Genomic DNA, 26935 nt, shown 5'->3' with positions numbered 1-26935 from the left:
GTGCAAACATCCGTACTGTGATACTGGTCCAGGCAGGACATCCACAAACAGACAGAGCCACAGAATGGTTTAGGCAAGAAAATGCCCACTTTCTAAAATGATTAAAAAACAACATTGATCCAATCGGAAAAGCCCTTAAATGTCAATCCCTCACACAGCATAAATACACAGAACACAATTACAAAAAATATCACAATAAATCTTCATTAACCCATAAAACATGATTTATTAATTCATTAAATTACAATTCCTACTGTATCGAAAAAGAGAAGGACAGAATAAAGTGCAAAAGTAGAAAAGTGCTTGTGATTTTAAAGGATTAACACCAAATCACCACACATCCAATACCACATTAAATTTAAAATGCCTGTTGGTTGACCATTCCTCCAAATTGATTAAATGTTTTTTTTTATATAGGGGTACAAATTCCCACTTTAGTCCTCCACACAATTCTAAACCAATCCAGGGTATAACATTATCGTCGACATTTCGACCCCACAAGAGATATAGGGCCAATTCCGGGCTCCAAACAGGGTCTTCTTCAGGACTTATAGGTAGGAAACATCTAGAATCAGTACCTTCGCCCGAACCAATCTATATTTAATACATCCCCGGACCTCTTCACATCATCATGTGCATACATCTATTCACCCGGTTCTCTTTCTCAACTTCTTTGAGGCGAAAATTCCTTCTGCCTCCTTATTAATTCGATCTCAGGTTCCTCCAAAGACGGCACATGTAAATCGTTTTTAATTCTTATGACTCTGCTCCATAGGTCGTGGTATAACTCCAAAAATGCCCTGCTCCCTCTCGTGAGAGCTAAAAGTGGCATTTTCAAACTAAAAATCTAAAAACCAACCCTACAAAAAGATGTATTTTTAAATTGTGAGTTCAGAGACCCTAAAATCCATATCTCTATCTGCTCTCAAAGGGAAGGTGCATTTAAAAGTTATTAAAAGGCAGCCCCTATGTTAACCCATGATGGAGATAGGCCTTGCAACAGTGAAAAACGAATTTGGCAGTATTTCACTGTTTTGACATGTAAAACACATCAGTACATGTCCCACCTTTAACATACACTGCACCCTGCCCTTGGGGCTACCTAGGGCCTACCTTAGAGGTACCTTACATGTAGTAAAAGGGAAGGTTTGGGTCTGACAAGTGAGTACACTTGCTCGGTCGAATTGGCAGTTTAAAACTGCACACACAGACACTGCAGTAGCAGGTCTGAGGCCTGTTTACAGGGCCACTTATGTGGGTGGCACAATCAGTGCTGCAGGCCCATTAGTAGCATTTGATTTACAGGACCTGGGCACCTCTAGTACACTTTACTAGGGACTTACCAATAAATCAAATATGCCAATCATGGATAAACCAATGAACAGTACAATTTATAAAGGGAGCACTTGCACTTTAACACTGATTAGCCGTGGTAAAGTGTGCAGAAACAATAAACCAGCAAAAACAGAGTCCAGTATACTATAAAAACAGGAGGTCAGAAAGCAAAAAGACTGGGGAGACAGGCCAAAAAACTGCTAGGTCTAACAAATGCCTTTAGAGCCCATTCATCTCGGGACCCCACTGTGCCCTTGACTACCATTCAAAACTTAGTATTAAGCGAATGACACTGACTATATAGACTTAGGTAGCATACAGTGTATAGTTAATCTCTCAGAATACATATCCTTACTGGCAGAGGGCATGTGTCAGATCCAGATTGGGGAGCATCAGGCAAGCAGGGGCTACTGTGCCTCAGCCATGGGGGCATTGGTGGTTTACCTCAGATGTCCCAGAGTCTGTACTACTTTGGCTTCACAAACTGGGCATCATGTAATCCTTTCAGCATTTGACTCTCGGTGGTAGAACTTTCGAGCATTCACAAACTTCTCAGAGAGGTAGTGTAGAGGTATGAAAACTCAGAACTCAGATCCCCTAGCAGGGCAATATCTATTCGTCCAACCCTATGCTTTATTTAGATAAGAAACATACTTTAAAAGACATGCTTAAAATGGTGTACTGCTGCAGGTACAATAACATTTAGTGCCACTTAGGCTACTGCACTTTGGGATACTGTATCTACTGTCTTCCTCTTTCACATGAGTTTCTCTTGTGAGTCTAGGCAGGTCCCTGTAGGTTAGTTTTGTGAGATATTAATCAAGGATCCGGCGCAGGTACCCCAGTTCCATTATGGTTGCATTCAGTTCAGTACAGTCTCGTAGATACAACCTAACCACAACTCAAGCCTCAATGCTCTTCCGCATCTCTTGTCTCTGATCTCTCCCGCTTCAAGGATGAGACGGCATGGTTGCAGGAGTGGCTGTCAGTCTGGGTAGGCCGCAGTAGGATGGTGAGACCAGTGCTGCATCCATGAGTCCTTCGGTGAATGCATGTAATGGAAGTCTATGAGGGCAACTTACATGTGTGTCACAACAGCATTCTAGCAGCCACTGGATGCATTTTATAAATAATGCAGTGGTGACCCTTATGTGGACAAGTCTTCGTTACAACGGTGCCGTCCACAATGGACATAGTTTTTTACTTCTGTGGTGACGTCAGCCACAGGGACAGTTCTGGGTTTTAGTGCCTACATTCACTATGGGCACAACTCTTGATTTAAGCTGCAAAGTCAACCGTAATTGTTCCTATTGTATGGTCGGCTACCTGCCTGTGATTCCCCTTTGGAACCTCACTTCTGGAGAGACTGCGCTTACCTTTTTCAGGCTCGCAGATCACTTTCTGCAGTTTTCTTTCTCCAGGTTGATCATCCATACTATAGTCTGGCAGTTTCTGGCACTACCTGGGCAGCCACACCTCCTATGGCGGACAAGATTTGAATCCAGAGAGGAGAGCTGTTAAGGGGCCTTCAGACCTCATAAGCAGTATCAAGGTCACAAACAACAGCTCCACTAGAAGATGTCAGAGCAAAAAGGGTCTGCCAGCCCTAACACCTGAAGGGGTGGTACCTTAGAACATCCTGATTCCTTGGCAGTACAGGTGAAGCCCCCCTCACCACTGGCCCTTAATGTTTGTAGGGCAAACCTGTATTACCTCTCACCCACCCATTTCACTCATCTTGCATCCCTCCCCACTGCTCAACCATAATCCCAGTAGCTCAATATATATTACCAGATAACAAAACAGAAAAACATCTAGAGTCAGTCACCTTTAATCTCATCAAGGCTTCATCAATCCTTCATCAATGTTGCAAGTGCCTTTGGGTCAGCGGAACTGCCTATAGACCCATGTCAATGATAGCTCTGTAGCCAATTCAGTCAATACAGTCAACAGGCCATTGAATATAGGCATTTTCCAAAGGAACTTTAAATGCCTCACATAAAATCCTCCCTAAACCAAACAGGCTTTGAACCAAAACATCCTTGTAACCACTGGCAAAAACAGACTGTTTTAGTTAAAAAGATAAAATGATTGAAAGATCTGCCTCAAAATATATTCCTACATTCAAAGAAAATATCCTGCTTTAAGATTACCAGCACAGATTCTAGTATGGTTGAGGCACAGAAGCAGCACTGATTTCCACATGGGGTGATTTTAAAACAACAGTTTATTAAAATGGGAGTACCGGCACGCCTATTACTGGTACTCCCCATTTCCTTTCATAATGTTTGCCACCCAAGATTCTATAGAGATTGACAACATCCGAGTGCAGAGTGCATAACTGAAGCAGATTGAATCTTTTCCATCAGACATATCAACTTCTCACTGTTCCCTTTATGTCAGCTCCATTAATTTATAACTAATGAACCAAACATCTTTAACCCCTCTTTAACATTTCCCTTACCTCTATATTGCATCCCATCTGATTCTTCAATTTCAAGTGTTACTGTTAAGCAGATAATAAACAAACAATGCTTAAGTATGAAAACCCATCTGACAGTGACTCATACTCAGTCGGACAATATCTCAAAGTCAAATAATGGATATCTAACCACAGCAAAATAACCACGTCACAAATTGAAATACCATATGCAGTAAATGTATCAAACGCTACACTTCAACAATATGGCCTCAGCAAGTGGACCCACCACCAGTATCTGAGCCTTAGTGTGGACTGTAGAGATAATTACAGACTCCAGTCTGTAACTAATAATAAGATTGCATTTGTTTAATTTGTTTAAACTGCAGTTTGGCATTTCTTTCCCTCATATTGGCTATAAAGATTTCTCAGACTACATTGCTTGAAATGCTTGTCAAGTTCCCACTGACTGAAAAGTTACCCACTACCTGAAAGCCAGCTCTCGTTGCGCCCTTGATGTAGGAAGTGCTTTAGAGCCAGATATGCGAAATTCCTATTTTGCATTTCCTAAATAGCGAATTCTAAGAAATCCACTATATAGCAAATGCAAAATGGAACACACATAAAAAGATATTTCCTAATAGCGAAATAGGAATCACTATTAGGAATTGCTATTTAAGAAATGCTACACCATACATTCCAATTGGTACTAATAGTTTTGAATTTCCAAATTTGTAATTTTCTAATAGGAAATCGCAAATTAGGAAATGCAATAACAGTGGTGCCTATGGCCCTAAGGCCCCCCATTGATGCACCCCAAAAACAGGTGGTGCACGTGTAAACCGCACAAATCCTATAGGGGCTTGTGTGTTACATGGAACTTTTAAAAATGCATCTTGGGTGCATGTTTAAAAAATGTATTTGGTTACCATCGACTTGGAGTCGATGGTAATGTAATATGCTTTCATACATCTGGCCCTTCGAAACGAATATGTTGCGTTCACTAAACTTTCAGACTTTCACTGACAAAAAGTTCCATTTGTATTCGCTAGAGGGCAGCAGGTTATTCCATTTCGGAAAGGGTATGACAAAGCTAAACCTGTGTGGTTTTAGGCAATACATTGAGCGGTCCTTGTTTACTTTACAAAAACAATATTTATAAGCTTTGAACTAATGGGAAAACGCCTTTTTTAGGAAATTGTATTTCTCGTTCATCTGCTCTTTGTGTAAATAATATGATGCAAGATACAAATAGTTGGATAACCTATAGATAGTATGGACAGAAGTAAGTACAGTATTATACTGGATGCTCACAATGGACAGGAACACTTAATTATTGCACCTCTGCATTTGATAATGGCACATCAGGCGCATTACGCAAGTCATCTTTTTCTTCTGCCGACAGTGATGTCATTTCGAAGTTCAAGTCAATAGCAGTGGTAAAGACCTCGGCTCCATTTTTGCTACCCGATGAACTAGACTGCGACGACTGTTTTATTTTTCCGGACAGTTGTCGGAAGCACGAATTGAACCCTTGACCCAGAAAAACGTACAGCAAGGGATCCAAGCAACTGTTGGCGACTGCCAGGCACAAGGTGACCACCACGGTTTTCTGCAACATTTTGTGGATACCACAATCGGTGCGATGATGAACGAGATAATGGAGGTGCAATGTTCTCTGGATGTGATAAGGCAAAAAACAAACGCAGAAAACGAGAAGAACTAGGACAATCATAGTTATATGTTTCTTGACTTTTTCTTTCTTCAAGGTGTGCTGTGTGATATGTTTTAACAACAACCCGTTGGATATTAAAATCGCAGCAAACGGGGCGGAAAATCCTAATATTAAAGCCACATAGTTCATATACATGATGCGAGTCCATGATGTAAGACCAGAAGGTTCAAAGCATCTTGTGACGTTGTCACGAACAAACGTACCAGATAAAATAAAAGGGGAATTGCCAATAGTGGCAACTATCCAGACAAAAACACAAATAAAAATAACTTTTTTAACTGTAACAACATGGCTACGAATGAGGGATACGTAACGGACGACGCTGAAAACAGTTAGGAAAAATATGCTGGCAGACATGCTGATGTAAAAAGCGCACACCGATATACGACAAAGCACATCACCAAAGCTCCAGCTAGCTCCAGAGTGATAGTAGGATATTCTGAATGGAAGCGTTAGAATGAATAAGATGTCGGCCGCGGCTAGGTTCAGCAAGCACACAGTACCCACGCTTTTCCTTTTAACCTTTCTGCAAAAGACGTACAGCGCTGTCAGATTTGTTATCAGGCCAATCACAAACACCAGGGAGTAGACAACTGTGTAGATTCCATGCTTATACTCGTCGTCTGGATCACAAAGGCTTTCGTCTTCTGAAACGAGGTCAGTTTGGTTTGTACTTTGCATGTTGAGCCTAGAAGGTTAAAGAGACATATGCAGAAGGTTAAGGGAAGCACGTGCCCACATTTTAGGTATTAATATTTCAAATATTATGGGATCACAAAGCAGGAATATTTCAGTATTCAAAAGACAGCTGAGCATAGCTCCCACGTTTTCACATAGCTAATGAGTGACATTTCTATGGTTTCAGTTCACTTACGAATGACATTCAATTTCGAATATATGACACCTAGAGTGACACTTTTTCACGAGTAAAACTAAGAAATTAAGTTGTAGTAAATAAGCCAAGTACAGAAGGCAAGGCATTTATTTACATGCTCCAATCACCCAGGTCATGCCGCACCCATCTGGCTCTGATGTCCCACATTAACTGCCTGTTGCAGTTCGAATCCTTGCCAGTGTCCTCTACATGCATGTGTGTGCAAATACAAACAAACATTTGCAATGCAATGGGTCTTGCGTTTGCTCGAGTTAGAGTTGTTAATATTGTGAATTCTTAACTGGACTTTTCTTGCCACTTAATTGAAAATGAAAAGTAAAACCCTTGACATAAGCGAGCTGATTCAAAGCATCATGGCCGCCAAGAGCATGAGCACGAAGGAGAGACACAAAAGGAAAAAGTTTGCTCACAGTCAAACGTATCGGCAATTGTGCAATTATCCTTGTAACAGGGTCGATGTCCAAGGTGGTAACCAAACCGCCCCAAGGAGGGACAAATGTAGTGTAATATAACAACATTGTGCATCCTGAGAGTACTAGTCCTCATTCACGTGAATGAAACCAGCATACAATGACAATAATTTCTAAAAATAAAATGGCAAGGGCTGGAGTATTGCATTTTTGGTGAAATGGAGCCATCTGGCACTACTACCACCACCCCACCCCACACCTCTATTACAGGCTGCAGAAATCTTTGGTTTATAAGTACAGGAACTACCACAAGTTCAATGCCTCGACTCGACTATAGCCACGTTCTTGTACTGGAATGCCATAACCAGTGTTATCCTTATGTCATTCTCACAATTCACTTCAGCCTTCAAGAACAAGACTCAACCAGCTGATTCCATGATTTTCCATTCAGGTCTGAGACTCAAACAAAGTTCAACCACGATTCTTTAATCCTGCTCTGTGGCCATGGGCGTAGGAAGTGTGGGGGATGAAGGGAATGTATTCCACCCAGATTTTGGAGTGTGGAGGACACAGGGGACAAAAGAATTTCCCCTCCCACTTCTATCTTGCAGGGCCATTTCGTCCCGATGTATTTTGACATTTTCAGAAGCGCCTGTACACACTTTCAGAAGCGCTTTCATTTCTTCTGGGCAGCATGAAAGAGGGCTTTCTGATTGTAAATTTATGCTGGCCCAGGACAAAGGTTATTAACCTCTTGGGTGCCGAGGACCAAGTGGTTACGTCCGGTGGTGCGGCGCTCAGGTGCCACAGACGTAACCACCTTATCTTGGACGCGACCCACGGGCGGAGTGCGGCCTCCCCCAGCCTCCGATGGGCAGGGATGGAATGGGAATCGCTTTCCTTTCCTCCCCCACCCCCCACACCAACCAGTGATGTCTGATGACGTCAGCCCACGATCGCATGCTGACCTCATTAGAGGTCACCTCCCATTGTGCTGCCGAAGAGAAATGCTAAGCATTTCTCTTCTGCTCGGAAGGAGGGGGCAGGCAGAGGCATGAATGGAAAGGAAAGGCCTTTCCTTTCCTTTCCTTTCATGTCTCTGTAAGCATTTCTGCAACCCGATCGCGATCCGTTCGGGCTGCAGAAATGCCCACTAGGCACCAGGGATTTTGTTTTGTTTTTTGTTTGTGTATAAGGGGGGTCAAATTATTTTTAGGCCTTTTCTGCCCCCCTGGGGGCAGATTGGCCTACATTGATTAGGCCGATCTGCCTCCGGGGGGGGGGGGGTAGGTGCAAAATCCACTAGACACCAGGGATTGGGGTTATTTTGTGTTGTATCATAAGGGGAGCAACCCCTTAGGCAACGGTCGCTCCCCAGGGGGCAATCATTTTATTAGGCCTATTCTGTCCCCCCCCCCGGGGGCAGATTGGCCTATATTGATTCGGCCGATCTAGACACCAGGGATTTTTTCTTCTTCATGAAATTGGCATCAGGGGAGCGACCCATTAGGCAAGGGTTGCGACCCGGGGGCAATTTTTTTTATTAGGCCTTTTCTGCTCCCCCTGGGGGAGCCTTGATTAGGCTGGTATGCCCCTGGGGGGGAGCAGAAGCCACTAGACACCAGGATTTTTTTTTTTTATTTGTTTACATTGATAGGCAAGGGTCGCTCCCCTGGGGGGGGGGGAAATTGTTTTTAGGCCATTTCTGGCTCCTTGGGGGCAGATCGGCCTATTTGTATTAGGCCAATCTGCCCCCAAGGGGGACAGAAACCACTAGACACCAGTATTTTTTTTTTTTTTTGGTCAGTTTCTCGCAAGGGGAGCAACTCATTAGGCAAGGGTCGCTCCACTGGGGGGCAAATTTATTTTAGGCCATTTCTGTCACCCTTGGGGGCAGATTGGCCTATTTTAATAAGCTGATCTGCCCCTAAGGGGGGCAGAAACCACTAGGCTGCAGGGATTTATTTTTTCTTTTACAGATGGGGAGCTACCCCTTAGCCAAGAGGCGTTCCCCTGGGTGCAAATTTATTTTAGGCCATTTCTGCCCACCTTGAGGGCAGATCAGTCTATTTTTCTTAGGCCAATCTGCCCCCAAGTGGGACAGAAGCCACTAGACACAAGGGATTTTTTTTGTACCAATTTTACGCAAGGAAAGTGGCCCCTTAGGCAAGGGTCACTTCCCTGGGCGGCAAACCTATTTTAGGCCATTTCTGCAGCCGTTTGGGGGCAGACCGGCCTATTTTTGTAAGTCTCATCTGCCCCCAGGGGGACAGAAACCCCACAAGAAACCAGGGAAGATTTTTTTTCAAAAAAAGGGTGTGGGTTATGGCCGTACCCCCACCCTAAACAAATGGGGACAAGGTTGTTCTGCCCACCGGTGGGCTGATGGGACAATTACCACCGATCCACTCCCCGGGGGGACAGAAAGCCTACTAGATGCCAGGGAATAAAAAAAAAAAAAAAAGTGGGCTGGTGGCTACCAACCAGTATGGGCATGGTGATGCCCACACCCCAATTGAAGGGGGCAACAGTCTTTCAGCTCTCCCCTGCACACTAAAACATGTTATCCCTCAGCCAGCAAGAGGACATTTGATTATTTTGGGTTTTGGTTTTACATTTGGGCCATGAGAGCTTGGCTAACTCTCAAAATCGTCCCACTCGGAATGGTAAGGGCTGGACTTTTTGGACTTTGGGACCCTGCCATGTAGAAAAATCCACAAGACCTAAACACATCTGAAAACGAAACATATGGGTGAGTCCAGAGTTTTGTGCTTCACATTCACCTGCACCATTTTCTTACTCACAATGCCCTGCAAACCTCAAATTTTGCTGGAAATCACACATTTGTCTGAGTGAACCTTCTGGAATCTGCAGGAATCCACAAAATTCCTACCAACCAGCACTGTCACATCCATGCCGATAAAAAGTCTGCCCCTCTTGTCAGCCTAAAAATATATTTTTTCAAACTGCCCTTTTGGATCCGCTTTGGTTCCTCCACAATTTTGACATGTTTTTTGCTCTTCCCTGTCACAGGTTCTTGGCCCTCCTACCTAAGTGAGGTCTCATTTTTGCCAGGAGACTGAGGGGAACGTTGGGTGGTGGGAAATTTGGCACGCTGTGGTGATCCCACACAGAAATGTGTGTAAAAATGTGATTTTGTTGCTAAATTTGAGCTTTGCTGAGGATTCTGGGTGAGAAAACACTGGGGGATTCAAGCAAGTCACACCTCCCTGGACTCCCTCAGGTGTCTAGTTTTCAGAAATGATTGGGTTTGGTAGATTTCCCTATATGACCCCAGCAAAAACAGGTAGTTTTGTATTTGATAATTTTGATGGGTCCAGATAGTGTTTTGGGGCATTTCCTTTCACGGGCACTAGGCCTACCAACACAAGTGAGGTACCATTTTTATCGGGAGACTTAGGGGAACTCTGGTTAGATGGAAATTTGTGGCTCATTTCAGATTCCAGAACTTTCTGTCTCCCAAATAAGAGGAAAAAGCGTTTTTTGGCCAAATTCTGGGTTTTGCAAAGGATTCTGGGTAACAGAACCTTGCGAGAGCCCCACAAGTCATCCCATCTTGGATTCCCCTAGGTGTCTAGTTTTCATAAATGCACTGGTTTGGTAGGTTTCCCTAGGTGCCAGCCGAGCTACAGGCCAAAATCCACAGCTAGGCACTTCACAAAAATCAGCTCTGTTTTCTTTTGGAAAATGTGATGTATCCACGTTGTGTTTTGGGGCATTTCCTGTATGTACCTTGTACGATCTACACAAATGACCCTCTGCTGAATTCAAAAGTTTGTCTACTTTTCAGAAATGTTTAGCTTTCCGAGATCCAGCATTGGTTTCACACCCATTTCTGTCACTAACTGGAAGGAGGCTGAAAGCACAAAAAATATTAAAAATGAGGTATGTCCCAGTAAAATGCTAAAATTGTGATGAAAAATGTAGCTTTCTGATTCAAGTCTGCCTGTTCCTGAAAGCTGGGAAGATGGTGATTTTAGCACCGGAAACACCTTCTTAATGTCATTTCCAGAAAAAAAAATCACAAGCCGCCTTCTGCAGCCCTTTTTTCCCATTTTATTGTTTTTAAACAAAATTGTAATTGTATTTTGGCTGATTTCTTGGTCTCCTTCAGGGGAACCCAGAAACTTTGGGTACCTCTAGAATCGCTAGGATGTTGGAAAAAAAGGATGCAATTTGGTGTAGGTAGTTTACGTGGATAAAAAGTTATGAGGGCCTAAGCACAATCTGTCCCAAATACCTAAAAAGAGGCCTGGCTCCTGGGGGGAAAAGGCCAGGCAGCTAAGGGGTTAAGGGGCCATGAGGCATACCTTTGTTTGATTATTCTCACTGGAAGCTATTTGGAGCCTCGCAGATAGCTGCTATATAGGAAAAAAAAGCACACAGCTTACTATTACTTCACAGGTATCTAAGAGAGACATGGTTTTCACTTTGTTCAGTCCCTGCACATAAGAGATAGGTATGCACTGTAAGAATGTCAGATGTGTTGGTCTGACCCAGTATTTACACAAATAACAATTTAAACACCACTACTTTGTTTTATTTCTTTTATAGCGCTACTTAATCCATTGCAGGGTGTCCAACGCTTTACAGCATACACATTATTATTTTTCACTGAGATATACTCGACACACATAGATCTCTTCAGCAGATGCTTTAACCCCCACAAGATATTTTGAAGTGTAGACTTTGCACCAATTAAGCAGAACTGATTTACTGCCACATTTGTTCCTTATGCCAATTTCATGGTGGCAGAGACTCTAAAAAATACATTTATAAATTGAGGCCCAGATTTTGTGTCAAGGTTGCCTAACTTTTTTGGCACAACTCCAAAGCAAAATCTAATTTGTTAAATATAGTAAAGTGCTCAAATATACTCATGATAGACCTGCTAAACATTTGTCTTGAGGTTTTAAGATCTGATGCCACTTTCTTTGAGGTCCTGGGTTGTGATGCCAAGTGCAATGTCACACGCCATGATGTCATGCGTTGTGATGTCACTTGCATGCTGCCTAACTAGGTTAGTCCTCCCACCTCTTTTTTTTAGGACTTGTGCTGAGTAGTTGTAGTTGCCTAGGATCATTCACTGAAACAGGGAAGGTGTGATTTTATCTTTTCACACTATACAATTTAGCTACTACAAGGGTATCTCTTTCTAACATTTACACATAACGGAGATCTGTCCTGAGTGCAGACGTAAAGATATTACTTGTAAATGCCCTTTCTGAATTCCCCCAAATCTTAAAATTAGGCGTTTGGTTGGTAGAGAAGCCACTTTTAATTTTAGGCAGTTTACCTAGCATTATTAGTCATGTTGTTATTGTCACATACTTAAGCATATTGAAGTATATTATCTTTTCTGTATTTGACATTCTCGTATGACTTTTTAAAATATATTTTTTTAATTAATTTAAAAATTTTATGTTTAGAGACAGAAAAAATGGCAAATAAAGAATAATAGTTACATGAGAATACATTGGTGATAGGGCCACTAGAATTATGCAGCAGGAGTGTGCCAAATTATGTGGCAGGGTTGACTAAGTAATGCGGGCAACATAATATGACACATTTTGTGATAGTATTTCATTATTTTGTCATGGTTACACTTGTTAACACTCTCTGGGCTAAGGTTGTACCTCATAAGTACCAGCTTAACACCTAAATATAGCAACAAGCAAAAGAAAGGTTAGCAGTCAACTTTTGCAAAGGGGCCTTGCACTGTGCAGCAACACGTGTATTTTCAAAAATCTATACACATTTCTTAATGTTACAGGACAATACAGCAGTCCTGGCCCATAACAGCATGTATAAAAGGCCCTAAATAGCAAGATACACTTGTCACAGAAGTGTTCCATAAAAATATATAGGAACTAGGCTGAAGGCTGAGTTCACTAGATCGTAGCTGTCTGGTTTGCTAAACGCATTTAGAGGCCCCTAGAAAGCTTCATTGGGAATGTATTCCACCCATTGCTTACCTTTGGCTTTGCAACTTACATTTGTTTGGTTTCTATTTGCTAGCTGAATTTGATTTAGGCTGTCCTGCTTGAGTTTGCCCCTCCAGTAGAGCATCTCTTGTATACCGTATCAATCCACCAGTGTTTGATGTCGGTAAACAGGCCTTTAAATATTGTTCTTATCTTGTCTCACTTGCTGTGCTTTCAAAGGCAAAGGTCAAATTACAGGCTCTTTCTTCCCGTGGTGCTTGGCGTTTATCTTTCTTTCTCTGATTTCATAGTGAGAGAACCTATTTGACAATCATACTAGCTACTCAGGGTGTGGCGGAGGAAGGCTTTAGGATTCTTTTTTATCTACCACACAACAAACTTCAAATGTTTGTGAATGACATTTGCAAATACGTAAGAATATAAGTGTAGTGCAAACACATATTTTAAGATGATCAAAACAAATCAATACACTAGGTAATGACATTTCCACACATTCACAATTGTGTGCTGGATGTTTTTTATCAGTAAAACTGTATATCTTTGCAAATGTTATGGTCACTTCAGTTGAAGATCTGTTGCCCGTAATGCAATGTGCTACCACACTATGCAAAGTCCACTTTATGTCGCTCCCCTCTACTCTGGATCACTTCATGCCACTGGAATCTACTCTGCACCACTCCATTCAGCACCTCTCTACTCTACTCTGTACCACTCTACTCTATGCCAATGCACTCTACCCCACTCAAGTCTTGGCCACTCCACTCTACTCTGCACCACTGTAGACTACGACAATGCACTCTACACCACTCTACTATACACTACTGTACTTTACTGCAGCACTCTACTCTAAGCCACTCTATTCCACTCTGCATCACTGCACTTAACACCACTGCTCTCTACATCACTCTACACCACTACCCTCTATGACCCACTTTGCACTGCAACACTGCACATTACGCCACTCTATTCTACTCTGCACTACTGTACTCTATGCCACTTTATGCAACTGCACTCCACGCCAATGCACTCAATGCCACTTTACGCTATATCACTGCCCTTTATGACACTCTACTCTGTAACAGTGCACACTTTGAGACTGAACTCTACACCACTGTACTCTGCACCACTGCACTCCACTCGCCACCGCTCAACTCTGTGCCACTCTACTGCACTCTTCACCAATGAACTCAATGCCACTAAACTCTACACCCCTCTATGCTGCATCACTGCACTCTACACCACCATCTTGCAGCTCTCCTCTCTACCATGCACCACATCACCCTAAGACACAGCACTCTGCACCACTGCACTCTATGCCACTGTGATCTATGCTGTACCACTCCACTCTGCAGCTCTACTCTTCACCACTAGAGTAGTGCACTCTACTCTAAACCAGTGCACTCTACACCACGTTACTAAAAACCAATGCACTCTATGCCAATCTCCTCTGCATCACTGTACTCTGTACCAGTTCACTCTAGACCACTCTACAACTCTTCTCTCTATGACATTACACTCAATAATACTCAGTTCCGACACTCTACTCCGTTAAACTTTACTCCACTCTATGCCACTATACAACACTTTACTCCACTATGTGACTCTATACACAATTGCCTCTACACCACTCCATGCCACTTTACTCCATTCTATTCTACAACATACTACTCCACTCTATGCCACTCCATGACATTCTATTCCACTTCAATCTACAATACTCTACTCCACTCCACTCCACTCTCTCTATAGCACTCTACATTACTTTACTCCACTCTATGCCATTGCACTCTTCTTTATTCCTCTCCACTCTACTCCACTCTGACACTACTCACATCTACAACACTCTACTCATTCCTTGACACTCTATGCCACACCAATCGACAACACTTTATGACATGTCATTCTCCTTTTTGCCATTAACTTTTAGCCATGCTGAACAGCAGCCATGCTAGTTTACAACATGGCTAAAACACACTAGCAAAGCAAATAGCTCTGCATAGGTGCAACCTCTTGGCTTTGTCAGTGCTTGTTTATAAAGCATGGAACTCCAAGATGACTTGCAGTATTCTTATCATCCACACCAAGGGGTATAATAGCCCATATAATACCACACCATCAACTAACCCACAAGCCACTTAAAACCTTAGTGCAGCAGTTCCCAACCTCTGGTCTGAGGCCCTCTAAGGGTCCGTTACACATTCCCAGGGAATTCACAGACCTGGGCCAGCAGAAAGGCACTTCTCCAGCTGGGGCATCTAGAAACACATGTGTTTTTATATTTATTACTTTCTTTGTGCAGCAGTTTTAAAAGCACTGCAAAGTTCCTTGTACATCCAGCAGCAGTGGCTCCTCCGCAAAGGGGGAGGAACATTCACCTATTCCTCTGAGCAGTGCATAAAAGGAAAAATTCAATGATAATAACAAAATGTTATTATCATTTTTAGTTCAGTGCAGAGCCAAGTTAGGGCGGGGTCGGCTGGGTCACATGGAAGAGGAGTGGAATTTGCACCATAAGTGCGCGTAATGGTTTAGCTGGCTGTCTTGGGCTGGCCAAACAGACATGCGCACTTAGTATTTCCCCTTCCAGCTGTATTGCAAAGTCACGTGGAGAACATGAACAGGCTCCCACTCCCTGTCTGAGTGCTGAACCAGGCTGCTCTGACCAATCAAAATGCTGCTGTCATGCTGGTGACAGCAGCGTTTTGATTGGCTTGGGGGAGTCTGGGAGCCTGTGTGCTTCCGTGCTGCCGGGACTCGGAAAGAGAAGAGGATGGAGAAGAGACAGCAGCCATACACAAATTAAGGCCCTCCAATGATTTCAAAAGCACAGCGGAAACAGAAAACAAAAGTCAAGGGACTCACCTTTGGAGACTCAGGAAACAACTACGACATCATGGAGCCCGAGCTGCACATCTTCCCCATGCTTGTCTACCTTTTCCTGGATTACGAACATCAACGCCAGCGAAGACGACCACAGTGAGTACTGCTGCCTAGCACACAAGGGGGGAAGAGAGTGACCCACACACGCAACATGCAACACCCCCAACCCCATACACACAACCAGATGCACTAACATTACATATCCACCCCATACCTCTTAGGAATAATGCAAGGACAAAAGGAATTGATTAAAGTAAGTGTAATAAGACAAAATAGTATAAATACGTGCTTCAAATTCAAAATGTATATACATATTTACAAATGGAAGAACACAGCCCAGTCCTCAATGTCCATGGACCACAGGGCCACAACACATAGGCCAAGGTCCCACCTCACTACTGCAACAACATGGAGAGAACACAGCAGGGGCATCAGGTCAAAAATACACAGGCACCTCAGGGGGACGGGGAATGGGGGGGGCACCTCAGCCAGAAGATGGTACAACTCCACTGGTCCTGGAGGGGGCTACTTGCCCTGTGCGATATCCTAAGGAGTGTAAAGCCACAGTCTCTCTAGTGGGTGGTTTGCCCACTGCTTGGTCCTGGGGAGTGCAAGGCCAAAGTCTCTCTAGTGGGTGGTTTGCCTACTGCTTGGTCCTGGGAGTGCAAAGCCACAGTCTCTCTAGTGGGTGGGTTGCCCACTGCTTGGTCCTGGGGAGTGCTAAGCCACAGTCTCTCTAGTGGGTGGTATGACCACTGCTGGGTCCTGGGGAGTGCAAAGCCACAGTTTCTCTAGTGGGTGTTTTGCCCACTGCTTGGTCCTGGGGAGTGCAAGGCCACAGTCTCTCAAGTGGATGGCTTCTCCACTGGTTCTGGAGGGGGCCTTGTGCCCAGTGTGCTTCATCCTGGCAAGGATGGGGTGAGTGGATGGCTTCCCCACTGGTTCTGGAGGGGGCCTTTTGCACAGTGTGCTTCATCCTGGCAAGGATGGGGTGAGTGAATGGCTTCTTTCACTGGTTCTTGAGGGTACCTTGTGCCCAGTGTGCTTCATCCTGGCAAGGATGGGGTGAGTGGATGGCTTCGCCACTGGTTCTGGAGGGGGCCTTGTGCCCTGTGATGCAGATCTTGGGGAGTGTAAGGTCACAGTCTCTCACCTGGGTGTCAGACCTACAGGATTTGCAGGGGCCAGGATGCACTACAGCCCATGGAGGCAGGACTACCCACTGCCCACCGGGGGTGACGGCTGCTCAGTGGTGGCAGTGCTGGTGTTGGGGCTGGCCGTGGTGGGGGGAGGCTCCAGGCCATCCCCTGCAGCCTCAGACAGCTGCCCAATGGGGCTGCTGCTGTTGGCAGTGGTGCTGGTGGCGGTGCTGGCAGTGGTGGGGGGAGGCTCCAGCCCATTCCCTGCAGCCTTGGATGACTGAACCGCCATGGTTGTTAGTGGGGGCTCAGAATCAGTCACAGCACAAGGCCTCCTGTCCTTCCTTCCTGCTGGTGCAAGCCCCTTGTCCTTCCCTTTAGCAGCTGGTGGTGCCTCCTTGCCCTTCCCTTTGGCAGCTGGTGGTGCATCCTTGCCCTTCCCTTTGGCAGCTGGTGGTGCCTCCTTGCCCTTCCCTTTCGCAGCTGGTGGTGCCTCCTTACCCTTCCTTGACGCACTTGGTGCAGGAACACTTTCAAGTGCTGCTGTCTGGTTCCCTGGAGCCTCTCCCACCTGCAGTAGCTGTCGACACTACTGTGGCCATGGACTGGGTGGCGGAGGTGCTCGTCTGGGTTCTGACCACCCTGGCCCGACGTGAAGGACAGGGGGTAGGGAAGAGGTCAATGGTGGAGACAAAAAACTTCTTAGGGACAATGGGGCGGGAAGAGGGTGAAGGTTTGGGAGTGGAGGAAGAGAGAGTGGTTGTAGGAGGTGTCTGTCTGCTGAGTTTGGGTGCAGGTGCATGAGCTGGATGCTTTTGTGAGGTGGATGGCTGTTGGGTGTCTGAGTGCTTGCGTTTGGGTACTTTGGGAGGAGGGGCACAGACACAGTGGGAGAGGACACAGGGGACATGCGCATGGATGTAGGGCGGTGACTGACAGTGAGGGGTGTGTAGTGATAGGCGTGATAGTGATGAAGGTAGTGGATGAGGAGGTAGTGCATGCAGGTGTGAGTGTAGACGCTACTGGGAGGGAGGATGGGGGATGAGGAGGAGGGAGCCACAGTGGAGGCAGTGGATGTTGGTATGTCTGCATATGGATGGTGTTCGTGTAAGTGCCTGTGGGATGATGTGTGGTGCTTGTGTTTGCCTAAGCCACTCCTGTGTGTTGTCTTGTGTGCATGCTGGTCTGCCTGTGTGCTTGGGATAGGTTGGGGTTGAGAGGAATGGGAAAGGGTAGAGGAAGTTGGAGGGGGGAGGCTAGAAACAGGGACAATGGCTTGCATCAGAGAGGAGGCCAGAGCCTGGATTGATCTCTGTTGGGCCGCCATGCCAGAGTGAATGCCCTCCAGGAATGCATTAGTTTATTGCAAATGGGCTGCCAGCCCCTGGATGGCCTTCACAATTGTTGACTGCCCAACAGTGATAGATCGCAGGAGGTCAAAAGCCTCCTCACTCAAGGCAGCAGGGCTAACTGGGGCAGGGCCTGAGGTGCCTGGGGCGAAGGAGATGCCCCCCCTCCTGGGTGAACAGGCACGGGAAACACGCCTAGGGGCTACTGGGAGGGCAGTGCTGGTACAGGGGTGGCGGATGGACCTGTAGTTGTGGTGGGCACAGAGGTATCCGCCACCACCAGGGAGCTTCCATCGGAGGAGGTATCACTGTCCGAACTGTCCCATCCAGTCTCTGCCATGGTGCTCCCATCGCCCTCCGTCACACTGATGCCCTCACCGTCAGGGGATTCGGCCTCATGGGCCCTGTGGGATGCAGCTCCCTCCTTTGCCGGTGTCTCTGCTCCTCTGCCAGATGATGCTAATGCACATAACAACAGGGTGACAAAACAAAAACGGGGGGAAGAGACAAAGGATACACTTGGTCAAAGGCTGCTCCAACACCACCATTGGCGTACACGACACACACACAGGGAACAGCCCTACGCACTAGGCAATGCACAACCAGCCACAATGCAAGTCACCAGGCCATGGACAGGAATACCTAACGCCAATAGCAGCATGCCTGAGACCCACAGACCACTGCCCAGAAGTGGATGCCTACTAGCTTGGTAGGAGGTGATGTACATCAGACCCTGTCCAACATGGGACCTACCCTGCAATGTCCGCCCTGGCCTACGGGCACCCACAGGCCCACACCCCCCACCCGGAGACCACCCCACCACAGGCAAGTAGTATATTGGGAAACTGTACTCATCCCCTTGTGGCTGCTGTGATGCCCTCAAGCGCCCATCCACCTCTGGATAGGACACCGCCAGTATGCAGGCTGTCAGGGGGGTCAGGGTTCAACAGGCACCCCTTCCTCATTGGGAGGCCATCCCCAGCTGGGCCTCCGCCGCCTTCCTTGCCCAGCGCCTCAGGTCCTCCCACTGTTTGCTACAGCGGGTGCTCCACCTGCCATAGACCCCCAGGGTCTGTACGTCCTTGGCGATGGCACGCCATATACCCTTTTTCTGATGGGCACTGACCTGCAAAAAAATACACATAGAAAAAGGTATCAGTCAGACCGTCCAGCTTGTCACACTTATGTCCCACCATAGCCCTTACATCCCCTTACGCACAGATATTGCCCACCATACATGCAGCACGCTGCCAAGGACCCTTCCACAAACCACCCCACCCTACACAAGGCCCTCACACACAGCCCTCCATGCATTCATGCCCCATGCATCGTGCTCACAGTGTACTCAAATGTTGGTCTGGAGGCCCATACAGCATTCGTTTCTGGGGTAGGACCCCATCCACCAGTCTCTCCAACTCCGCAGCGGTGAAGGGAGGGGCCCTTTCCCCAGTGACACGAGCCATGGTTGGTTCCAGACACAGGTTTACAGCAGCACTTGCAGTGTAGGTCCTCTTCTGTTGAAGGTCAGGTTGCAAGTAAGTGAACAGATAGAAAATGGCAGTCACGTCCACAGCAGTGTGTACCGTCACCGCCAGCATACATCACCATTGACCACTGTAACCCATAGGGCCCAATGACAACCAATGAGGAGTTACACAGCGGTACTCGACCGCCTCCCGCAATGGCGCACAATATCTGCGGAATTACCTCATTTCTACATGTCCATCCACACAGGACAGGCGGACGCCATTTCAGGGGGAGAGGGCAGGCCATGGCACCTAACTGCGTCACAGTACACATAGGCACCATTTGGGCATATACAACAATATACTGTTACAGTCACGATATGCAATGCAGTGTAGTGTTTGGAAATGTGGAATACTGATGAGCTGCTTGCCGTTTTGCCCCCTAGATTACTACTGCTGCGGATGAATAGGAGATGGAGACATCCCCCCGTGTGCAGACCCCTGATGGACTTGGCAACAATGGAGGACAGGCACATTATCCTCACCTGTAGACTGGACAGGGCCACAATCACAGAGCTGTGTGCCCAATTGGAGCCTGACCTGATATCTGCTATCCGTCAGCCTACCTGGATCCCCCCTCTTGTGCAAGTCCTATCAGTGCTCCATTTCTAGGCATCCGGCTGCTTCCAAGTGACAGTGGGCTTGGCAGCAGGAATGTCACAGCCAATGTTCTCAATAGTGCTGACCAGAGTGTTGTCTGCCCTGATTAAACACATGCACAGCTACATTGTTTTCCCCCAGGTGGAGGATTTGGCCACAGTGAAAGCTGACTTCTATGCAATGGGACATATCCCCAACATAATTGGGGCTATTGATGGTACACATATTGCATTTGCCCCCCACCCCGGAGAAATGAACAGGTGTTCAGAAATCAAAAGAGCTTTCACTCCATGAATGTGCAGATAGTGCGCCTGGTGGACCAGTACATCTCCCATGTCAATGCAAAGTATCCTGGGTCTGTGCGTGATGCCTTTATCCTGAGGAATAGCAGCATCCCATATGTGATGGCTCAACTCCAGAGGCACCGGGTGTGGCAAATGGGTGAGTCCTTGTTCCCACCCAGTGGATGTTGATGTATAGGTATGGTGTTGGCCATAAGGGTTGGTGTGTGTCTAACAGATGTCCCTCGATATTTGTAGGTGACTCTGGTTACCCCAACTTCTCATGGCTACTGTCCCCAGTGAGGAATGCCAGGACAAGGGCAGAGGAACGTTACAATAAGGCACATGGGCGGACAAGAGGGATTATCGAGATGACCTTTGGCCTCCTGAAGGCCAGGTTTCGTCACCTCCATCTAACTGGTGGATCCCTGTACTACTTACCCAAGAAGGTCTGCCAGATAATCATGGCATGCTGCATGTTGCATAAACTTGCCTTGAGACCCCAGGTTCCTTTTCTGCACGAGGATGAGGCTGGAGATGGCAGCAGTGGACCCTATGGACAGTGAAGATGAGGAGGCAGAGGATGAGGACAACAGAACAGCAATAATACGACAGTACTTCTAGTGACACACCGGTAAGACACTGTAACTTCACTTTACATTGACAGTTTTGTGTTGGACATTGTACATGGCAGGCAGATTCTCCCAATTCTATGGCCACTTACTATACCCTTTTGCATCTCTATTTTCAGATATCTGTATCCCACCCTGGCACCTGATGTGTTGACTGCAGCCTACTACAGGTCATTCCTATGTATACATTTCTGTACAGTTGTATTGCAGTGTTCAAAGCTTGTTGAATGAATATATAGTTCAATCATTTGCCAGACTCCATACTTTTATTTTTTTGAATGGTGTTTATCTAAGTGCCAGTAAGTAGAGGGGAATGTGCAATGGGCTGGGGTGATGGTGGAGGAAAGTCCAGGATAGAGTCCAGACTATTTCTATCACAGGTGCACTGTCCAAGGGGGCATAGGAAGGGGAGCAATGGCAGTTCAAGGTAGACAGGGTGACAGAGTGGGCACAAGGGTGACAATCAGGGGAGTCCTATTTCCTGGCGAGGTCTTGGCAATGTTCTCTGGCTTCTGCCTGGATCGAAGGGACCGTTTGCTTGGTGGTTCTCCTTCTGCAGGCTGAGGGGTGCTGGTGGCTTGTTGTTCCCGTGGCCAGGCCTCCTGTCTACTAGCGGCAGCGGAGGTGGAGGGCTATTCATCGGTGTGGTTAAAGTCAGGGGCCTGGTGGAGGGCCGCTGCCTCCCTCATGGTGTTGGCCATGTCTGCCAGCACCCCTGCAATGGTGACCAGGGTGGTGTGGATGTCCTTCAAGTCCTCCCTGATCATCCCCAGGTTGTGTTCCTGCTGCAGCTGCTGGGTCTCCTGGAACTTGTTCAGTATCAGGCCCATTTGATCCTGGGAATGGTGGTATGCTCCTAGGATGTTGGTGAGTCCCTGCTGGAGAGTCAGTTCCCTGGGCCTGTCCTCCCCCTGTCGCACAGCAGTCCTCCCAGCTTCCCTGTTGCCCTATGCCTCTGTCCCCTGAAACGTGTGCCCACTGACACCAGGTCCCTGATTGTCCTGTGTTTATGGGGTGGCCTGGGGTTCCTGTAGTGGTAGACACACAGCTGATTGATGTGTCCTGGGGACAGAGGTATGGGCCTGCTGGGGGGGTGCTGTGCTGGTGTTTTCTGAGGGGGGAGGCTCTGTGGTGGTATGGGACTGTGCCTGGGTGAAGGACTGTCCGGAGATCCCAGATGGGCCAGGTTGGTCATCCAGTGTCCAGAGCTGCTATCATCACTGTGGGCCTCTTCGGTGGGGGGACTGGATGTTGCTGGCACCTCCTTTCTGGTGACGTTGGGTGGGGGACCTGAGGGATGTAAATGCAGTGTTATTGTTTCTGTCTGTGACATCTTGTGCATGGGTGTGTTGCCTTCTATGGTTGTGATTGCCCTGTCAGCTTTGCCTTGTGTGAGTAGTGATTTTGTGGGCTAGGTGATTCTCTATAATGTGCATGCTTTAGTGATGGGTGTCCATGCAGGTCTGTTAGGGGGGTCCGTGCATTGATGTTACGTGCAGGGCTTGGTATTCGGATGGGTGGGTTGTGATGGTGGGGTGTATGTGAGGTGGTGGAGTGATGGGGTGGGGGTATGTGATGGCATGCAGGTAGGAGGATGAAAGTAGTAAAGAGTTGACTTACCAGAGTCCAGTTTACCTGCTACTCCTGCCAGGCCCTCAGGATGCATGATTGCCAAGACTTGCTCCTCCCATGTTGTTAGTTGTGGGGGAGGAGGTGGAGGTTCACCGCCAGTCCTCTGTACTGCTATCTGGTGTCTTGCTACCACGGAACGTACCTTCCCCCATAGGTTATTCCACCTCTTCCTGATGCCATCCCTTGCTCTTCGGTGCTGTCCCACGGCGTTGACCCTGTACAGGATTCACCACTATAGCTCCATCTTCCTAGCAATGGATGTCTGCTGCACCTGTTATCCAAATAGCTGTGGCTCTACCCGGATGAGTTTCTCCACCATGGCCCGTAGGCCCTACTTTGAGAACCTGGGGTGTCTTTGTGGTGCCATGGGTGTAGTGTGAGTGGTGTGTGTGAGAGTGTGTGGGGTGATGTGTTGGTGTGTGTGCTGTAAGGTGAGTGGATGGAGTATGGGTGATGGTTTTATGTGGCTCTGGTTCTGTGGGTGCTCTTGGTGCCTCTCTCTCTCAGTTTCCAATTTGTTTTAGTCGTAAAGGTTTGCGGATAGTGTGGGTGTGTGTTTTATAGTGGTGTGGATGTGGTGTGTGCATGTGTGTCAGGTGTGTGTAGTTTGAATTGTCCAATGTAGTGTTGTTTTGTTTAAGTATGTGTATTTTGAGCGCTGTGGTATGTACCGCCAATGGTTTGCCATGGTTGAATATAAGCTGCAGTGATTCTTGGGTCATAATGCTGTGGGCGTAGTTCTGTTGGCGTAACGGTGTGGGTTTTGGTATTGCCAGTTTATCGCTGACCTTTGGGCTGGCGGACTTGTGTGTGTGGCTGTATAGTGACGGATTGCTATGTGTGTGTCATTATATGGGTCCCGGTAATGCGCCACGCCAGCTGTATGTTGGCGGTAGTCAACATGGCGGTAAGCAGGACTTACTGCCAATGTCAGAAAGAGGGCCTAAGTGTTCTTTTTTATTTTGCATCCCCCTGCCTATCTACTCCTGTTTCTTAGCAGTCACCAGAGGCTTTCAGACAAAAATAAAAGCATCAAGATAACTCTGGTGATTAATGTACCTGTGGGAGAGAGGTAGAAGTTTTGTCTAGTTTGGACTCATCTAAGGTGGCGCAGAAGGTTAAAATGCCTGCTGAAAAGAATGTGTATCATGCAAAGAACAGTATTTTATGTGCTCCAACATCTTACACTGGTATGAGAGGTGCTATTAAACAAATGAATTATACGAGACAGAAAGGCCATGGAGAGCTGTGATGCCCTTATGGTTTACTTCCTTTCCCCACCACATATTTATGTGAAAAAGCCTTTTCAGATTTGACGTACCTAAAAAATAAAAACAGAAATTGCTTGGGGAATGTTAAATCTGACTTGAGGATTCAGCTTTCCTAAATAAGACCAAACATGGAATTGTTAGTCACCTGAGATGCAGAGCCAACCTTCCCATTACATTTTTTGATTCTTGGATATTTTTTCAATATAAAAAAATGTGATCTTTAGTAATTCAAGTATTTGTTTGGTGTGAACTTTCTTGTGTACTTTTTGCGAATTACTGTTTTAATGTTTGAAATTTAAATTATACAAATAGCTTGGGGGTCCCCGGCTTCCAATAGTGATTCAGTGGAGGTCCTCAGGAGTCAAAAGGTTGGGAATCACTGCCTTAGTGCGTAGCTTCTGTAATTTTAGGCTATTAAAATAGAGAAGAAAAAAAAGCAACATTTAATTTGTTGCTTTAAACAGCTGCTTTAATTATGTTCCATGTCCTGATCTGCCTTTCACCTTGGCTGCTGGCTCTGGCAGAAGGCAAGTCAAAATTGGAATGTAATAACCTTATATTAGTCGAGTTCTAACGTCTTTCTTTTATAATTGGTGACTTGATGTGTCAGAAGTAGCCGATTTTATAGAAATTAATTCATATATTAGATAGTCTGTAACACCAAGAGCATCTTCAGTGTAAACCCTCCCAGTTTTGACTGATGTGGAGCTGACCTGCCCAAGATCGCAAAGAGGAGCTGAAGGATTATTGGAACTATGGTTTTAGAGCACAATTTACAATTATTTTACCTGATCGCTTTTGAAATCTCTTGTGCAGTTTCAATTTGCATGAGGTGAGAGGTATGATCGGTGCGGGGCATAAAAGGTATTTTCTTCCTTTTCTCCCTCCCACCTTTATTTGCTTGGTGCATGAAGATGCCAGGTTAATCAACATGTTTTTTTCACATTTGGTCTAAATACTTTGTGAATGTGAATAACAATAAAACATACTTTCAAACGGACAACATGCCATCTTTTCTCCCTGTTTCACGTCTAAACTATATGATTGTTTACGTTTATCGGAGCCTGCATTTCGCAAACAATGGGCGATTTGTATAGGGTTGATTGAGAATTTGCCAAGGCTGTCGCTGTCCCCCCCAGAAATGTATTGTCTCCTACACCCCTGTCTGTGGCTCCTCTTCTTGTTCAGTAATGACAACCATGCACAGTTCTCAAACTACACTTAAATATTTCCTTCCAGCAGCCCAGTCATGGCACAACATTGACTGCTCTTCCAATGTCAGTTGTAGGAATCACTACTTTGACATCACTCACATTGCAAAACCAGACACAACGTAGAACAAAACATGAATCTTATATGACATAAACGTTTAACACATGTTAGTGTGCTGGGACTCAAAGCGGCCGAGCCATGCGGAGATGCTGCAACTATACTCATTTTGCATACAAAACATTTTACTCCGATACAATGTTCTTTGTGCATCAGACTGTAAGTGATCTGGCACTGCTGACTTTGTTCTGATAATAGCATTTTTTGCCTTCTCAGCTCATTATCACAAAGTCCGAATGTTTGGATCGACCAGCGGCTCTTCAGTGAGCTGCTGATAGCCCGTAAGCCCAATCTTTGTCCTGTTCGGGAAAAAGGGCAGGAATCTACTTTGCTGCCAAGATTCTTTCCCAGGTGAGATTAGCTTTCTTGGCTCTGTCTGAACTGTGAGACAGATATTGTTTTTTTGTGCGCTGGTTGTTTGCACTTTATGTCCCCTGTTCTGGCGAATCAAGTCGCAATTTCTCTGTTAATCAGTGGATGCTTCAGACGCCGGCTCAGTGTTAACTCTTAATACAAATGTGTACTATGAATACATTGCATTTCTCTATTAATCGTTTTAGCAGCACTGCAGCATGCACTGTCGTGGCAAAGCGTAGATTCTTATGTATGCAAATAGATTAAACAGTGGAACATGCAGAGAGTTAATTACACACAAACATGGCATCAAAAAGTTCCAGGTCATTCAGCCACCAATCCATTATTGGGCATTCAATCATACATGTTCTCAACAAGCACGATTGCCTAAACCAAATAATCCCCGCCTCTGCGCTTTGTTAGTCAAAACAGATGACCCTAAGAAGCAAGAATACGGCCCCTTCTAACTATTCTTCTTGAATAGTAAAACAAACCAGATAGAGCTACTGGCGTTGTAAACTCTTAACTCAACTTTTCTTGCCACCCAAATTAAAAGAAAAAAAACTCAGCGCGATCGTGCCATGTAAAATACAGCGCGATTGCTCTGAATTGAAAACAGAAAAACAAGCGCGATTGCGCTATTTAAACCCCAACACGATCACGCTGCGTGGAAAATAAAAAGATAAAGTAGTCCAGAAACCATGCTGCAAACATCGAGCCTCGTATGTTTTCAGTAGTTTACTGATGCACTTGAGGAGGGCTAAAAACCGGAAAAGGCATGACGTATACCTGCCTTTCACAAATAAAAGCAAGTGGATTTTAAAAGGCAAGCCCACGAACCAATGAAAGTGACAGACCTGACATTGGCATGGTTAGAAGCCCAAAGAGAGATTACAACAGGGGACGGAGTGCTTTGTGCTCGTCCCTAAAAAAACACTAAATATAAGCATTCTGTCAAAGCAAAGAACATTGTAGAACATTGCACAAGGTTTCATGAGATATCACTCCATCACAGAAGTGCATGGGAAGAGATAAATATCAGAATATTTTGAGCAATGAGAAAACACCTGAAATGAAAGGTCACTAAACTACAACCTCTTTCTAGAATGATCATAGTCTTCATGATGAAGTCTTTAATATTGCTGAATACTCATGAAGTATTGATATACGCTGTCTCTTTTG

The 26935-nt window shown here is 45.8% G+C and overlaps 1 protein-coding gene across 1 annotated transcript in view; it reads right to left on the bottom strand.

The window, feature by feature from the left end:
- Positions 1–250: 250 nt before the first annotated feature.
- LOC138265531 (cysteinyl leukotriene receptor 1-like) overlaps positions 251–26935 on the bottom strand; it is a 106231-nt gene continuing 79546 nt past the window's right edge. Inside the window, exon 2 of the mRNA XM_069213336.1 lies at positions 251–6177. Within this exon, the coding sequence (XP_069069437.1) occupies positions 5088–6170 (1083 nt within the window). The 5' untranslated portion in view covers positions 6171–6177 and the 3' untranslated portion in view covers positions 251–5087. The remainder of the gene's footprint in view (positions 6178–26935) is intronic.

This window comes from Pleurodeles waltl, chromosome 11 (assembly GCF_031143425.1).
Source record: "Pleurodeles waltl isolate 20211129_DDA chromosome 11, aPleWal1.hap1.20221129, whole genome shotgun sequence".
In the NCBI taxonomy this organism is placed as follows: domain Eukaryota; kingdom Metazoa; phylum Chordata; class Amphibia; order Caudata; family Salamandridae; genus Pleurodeles; species Pleurodeles waltl.
The sequence above is the reverse complement of the archived record's forward strand: the minus strand, read 5'-3'. Positions and strand labels throughout refer to the sequence as shown.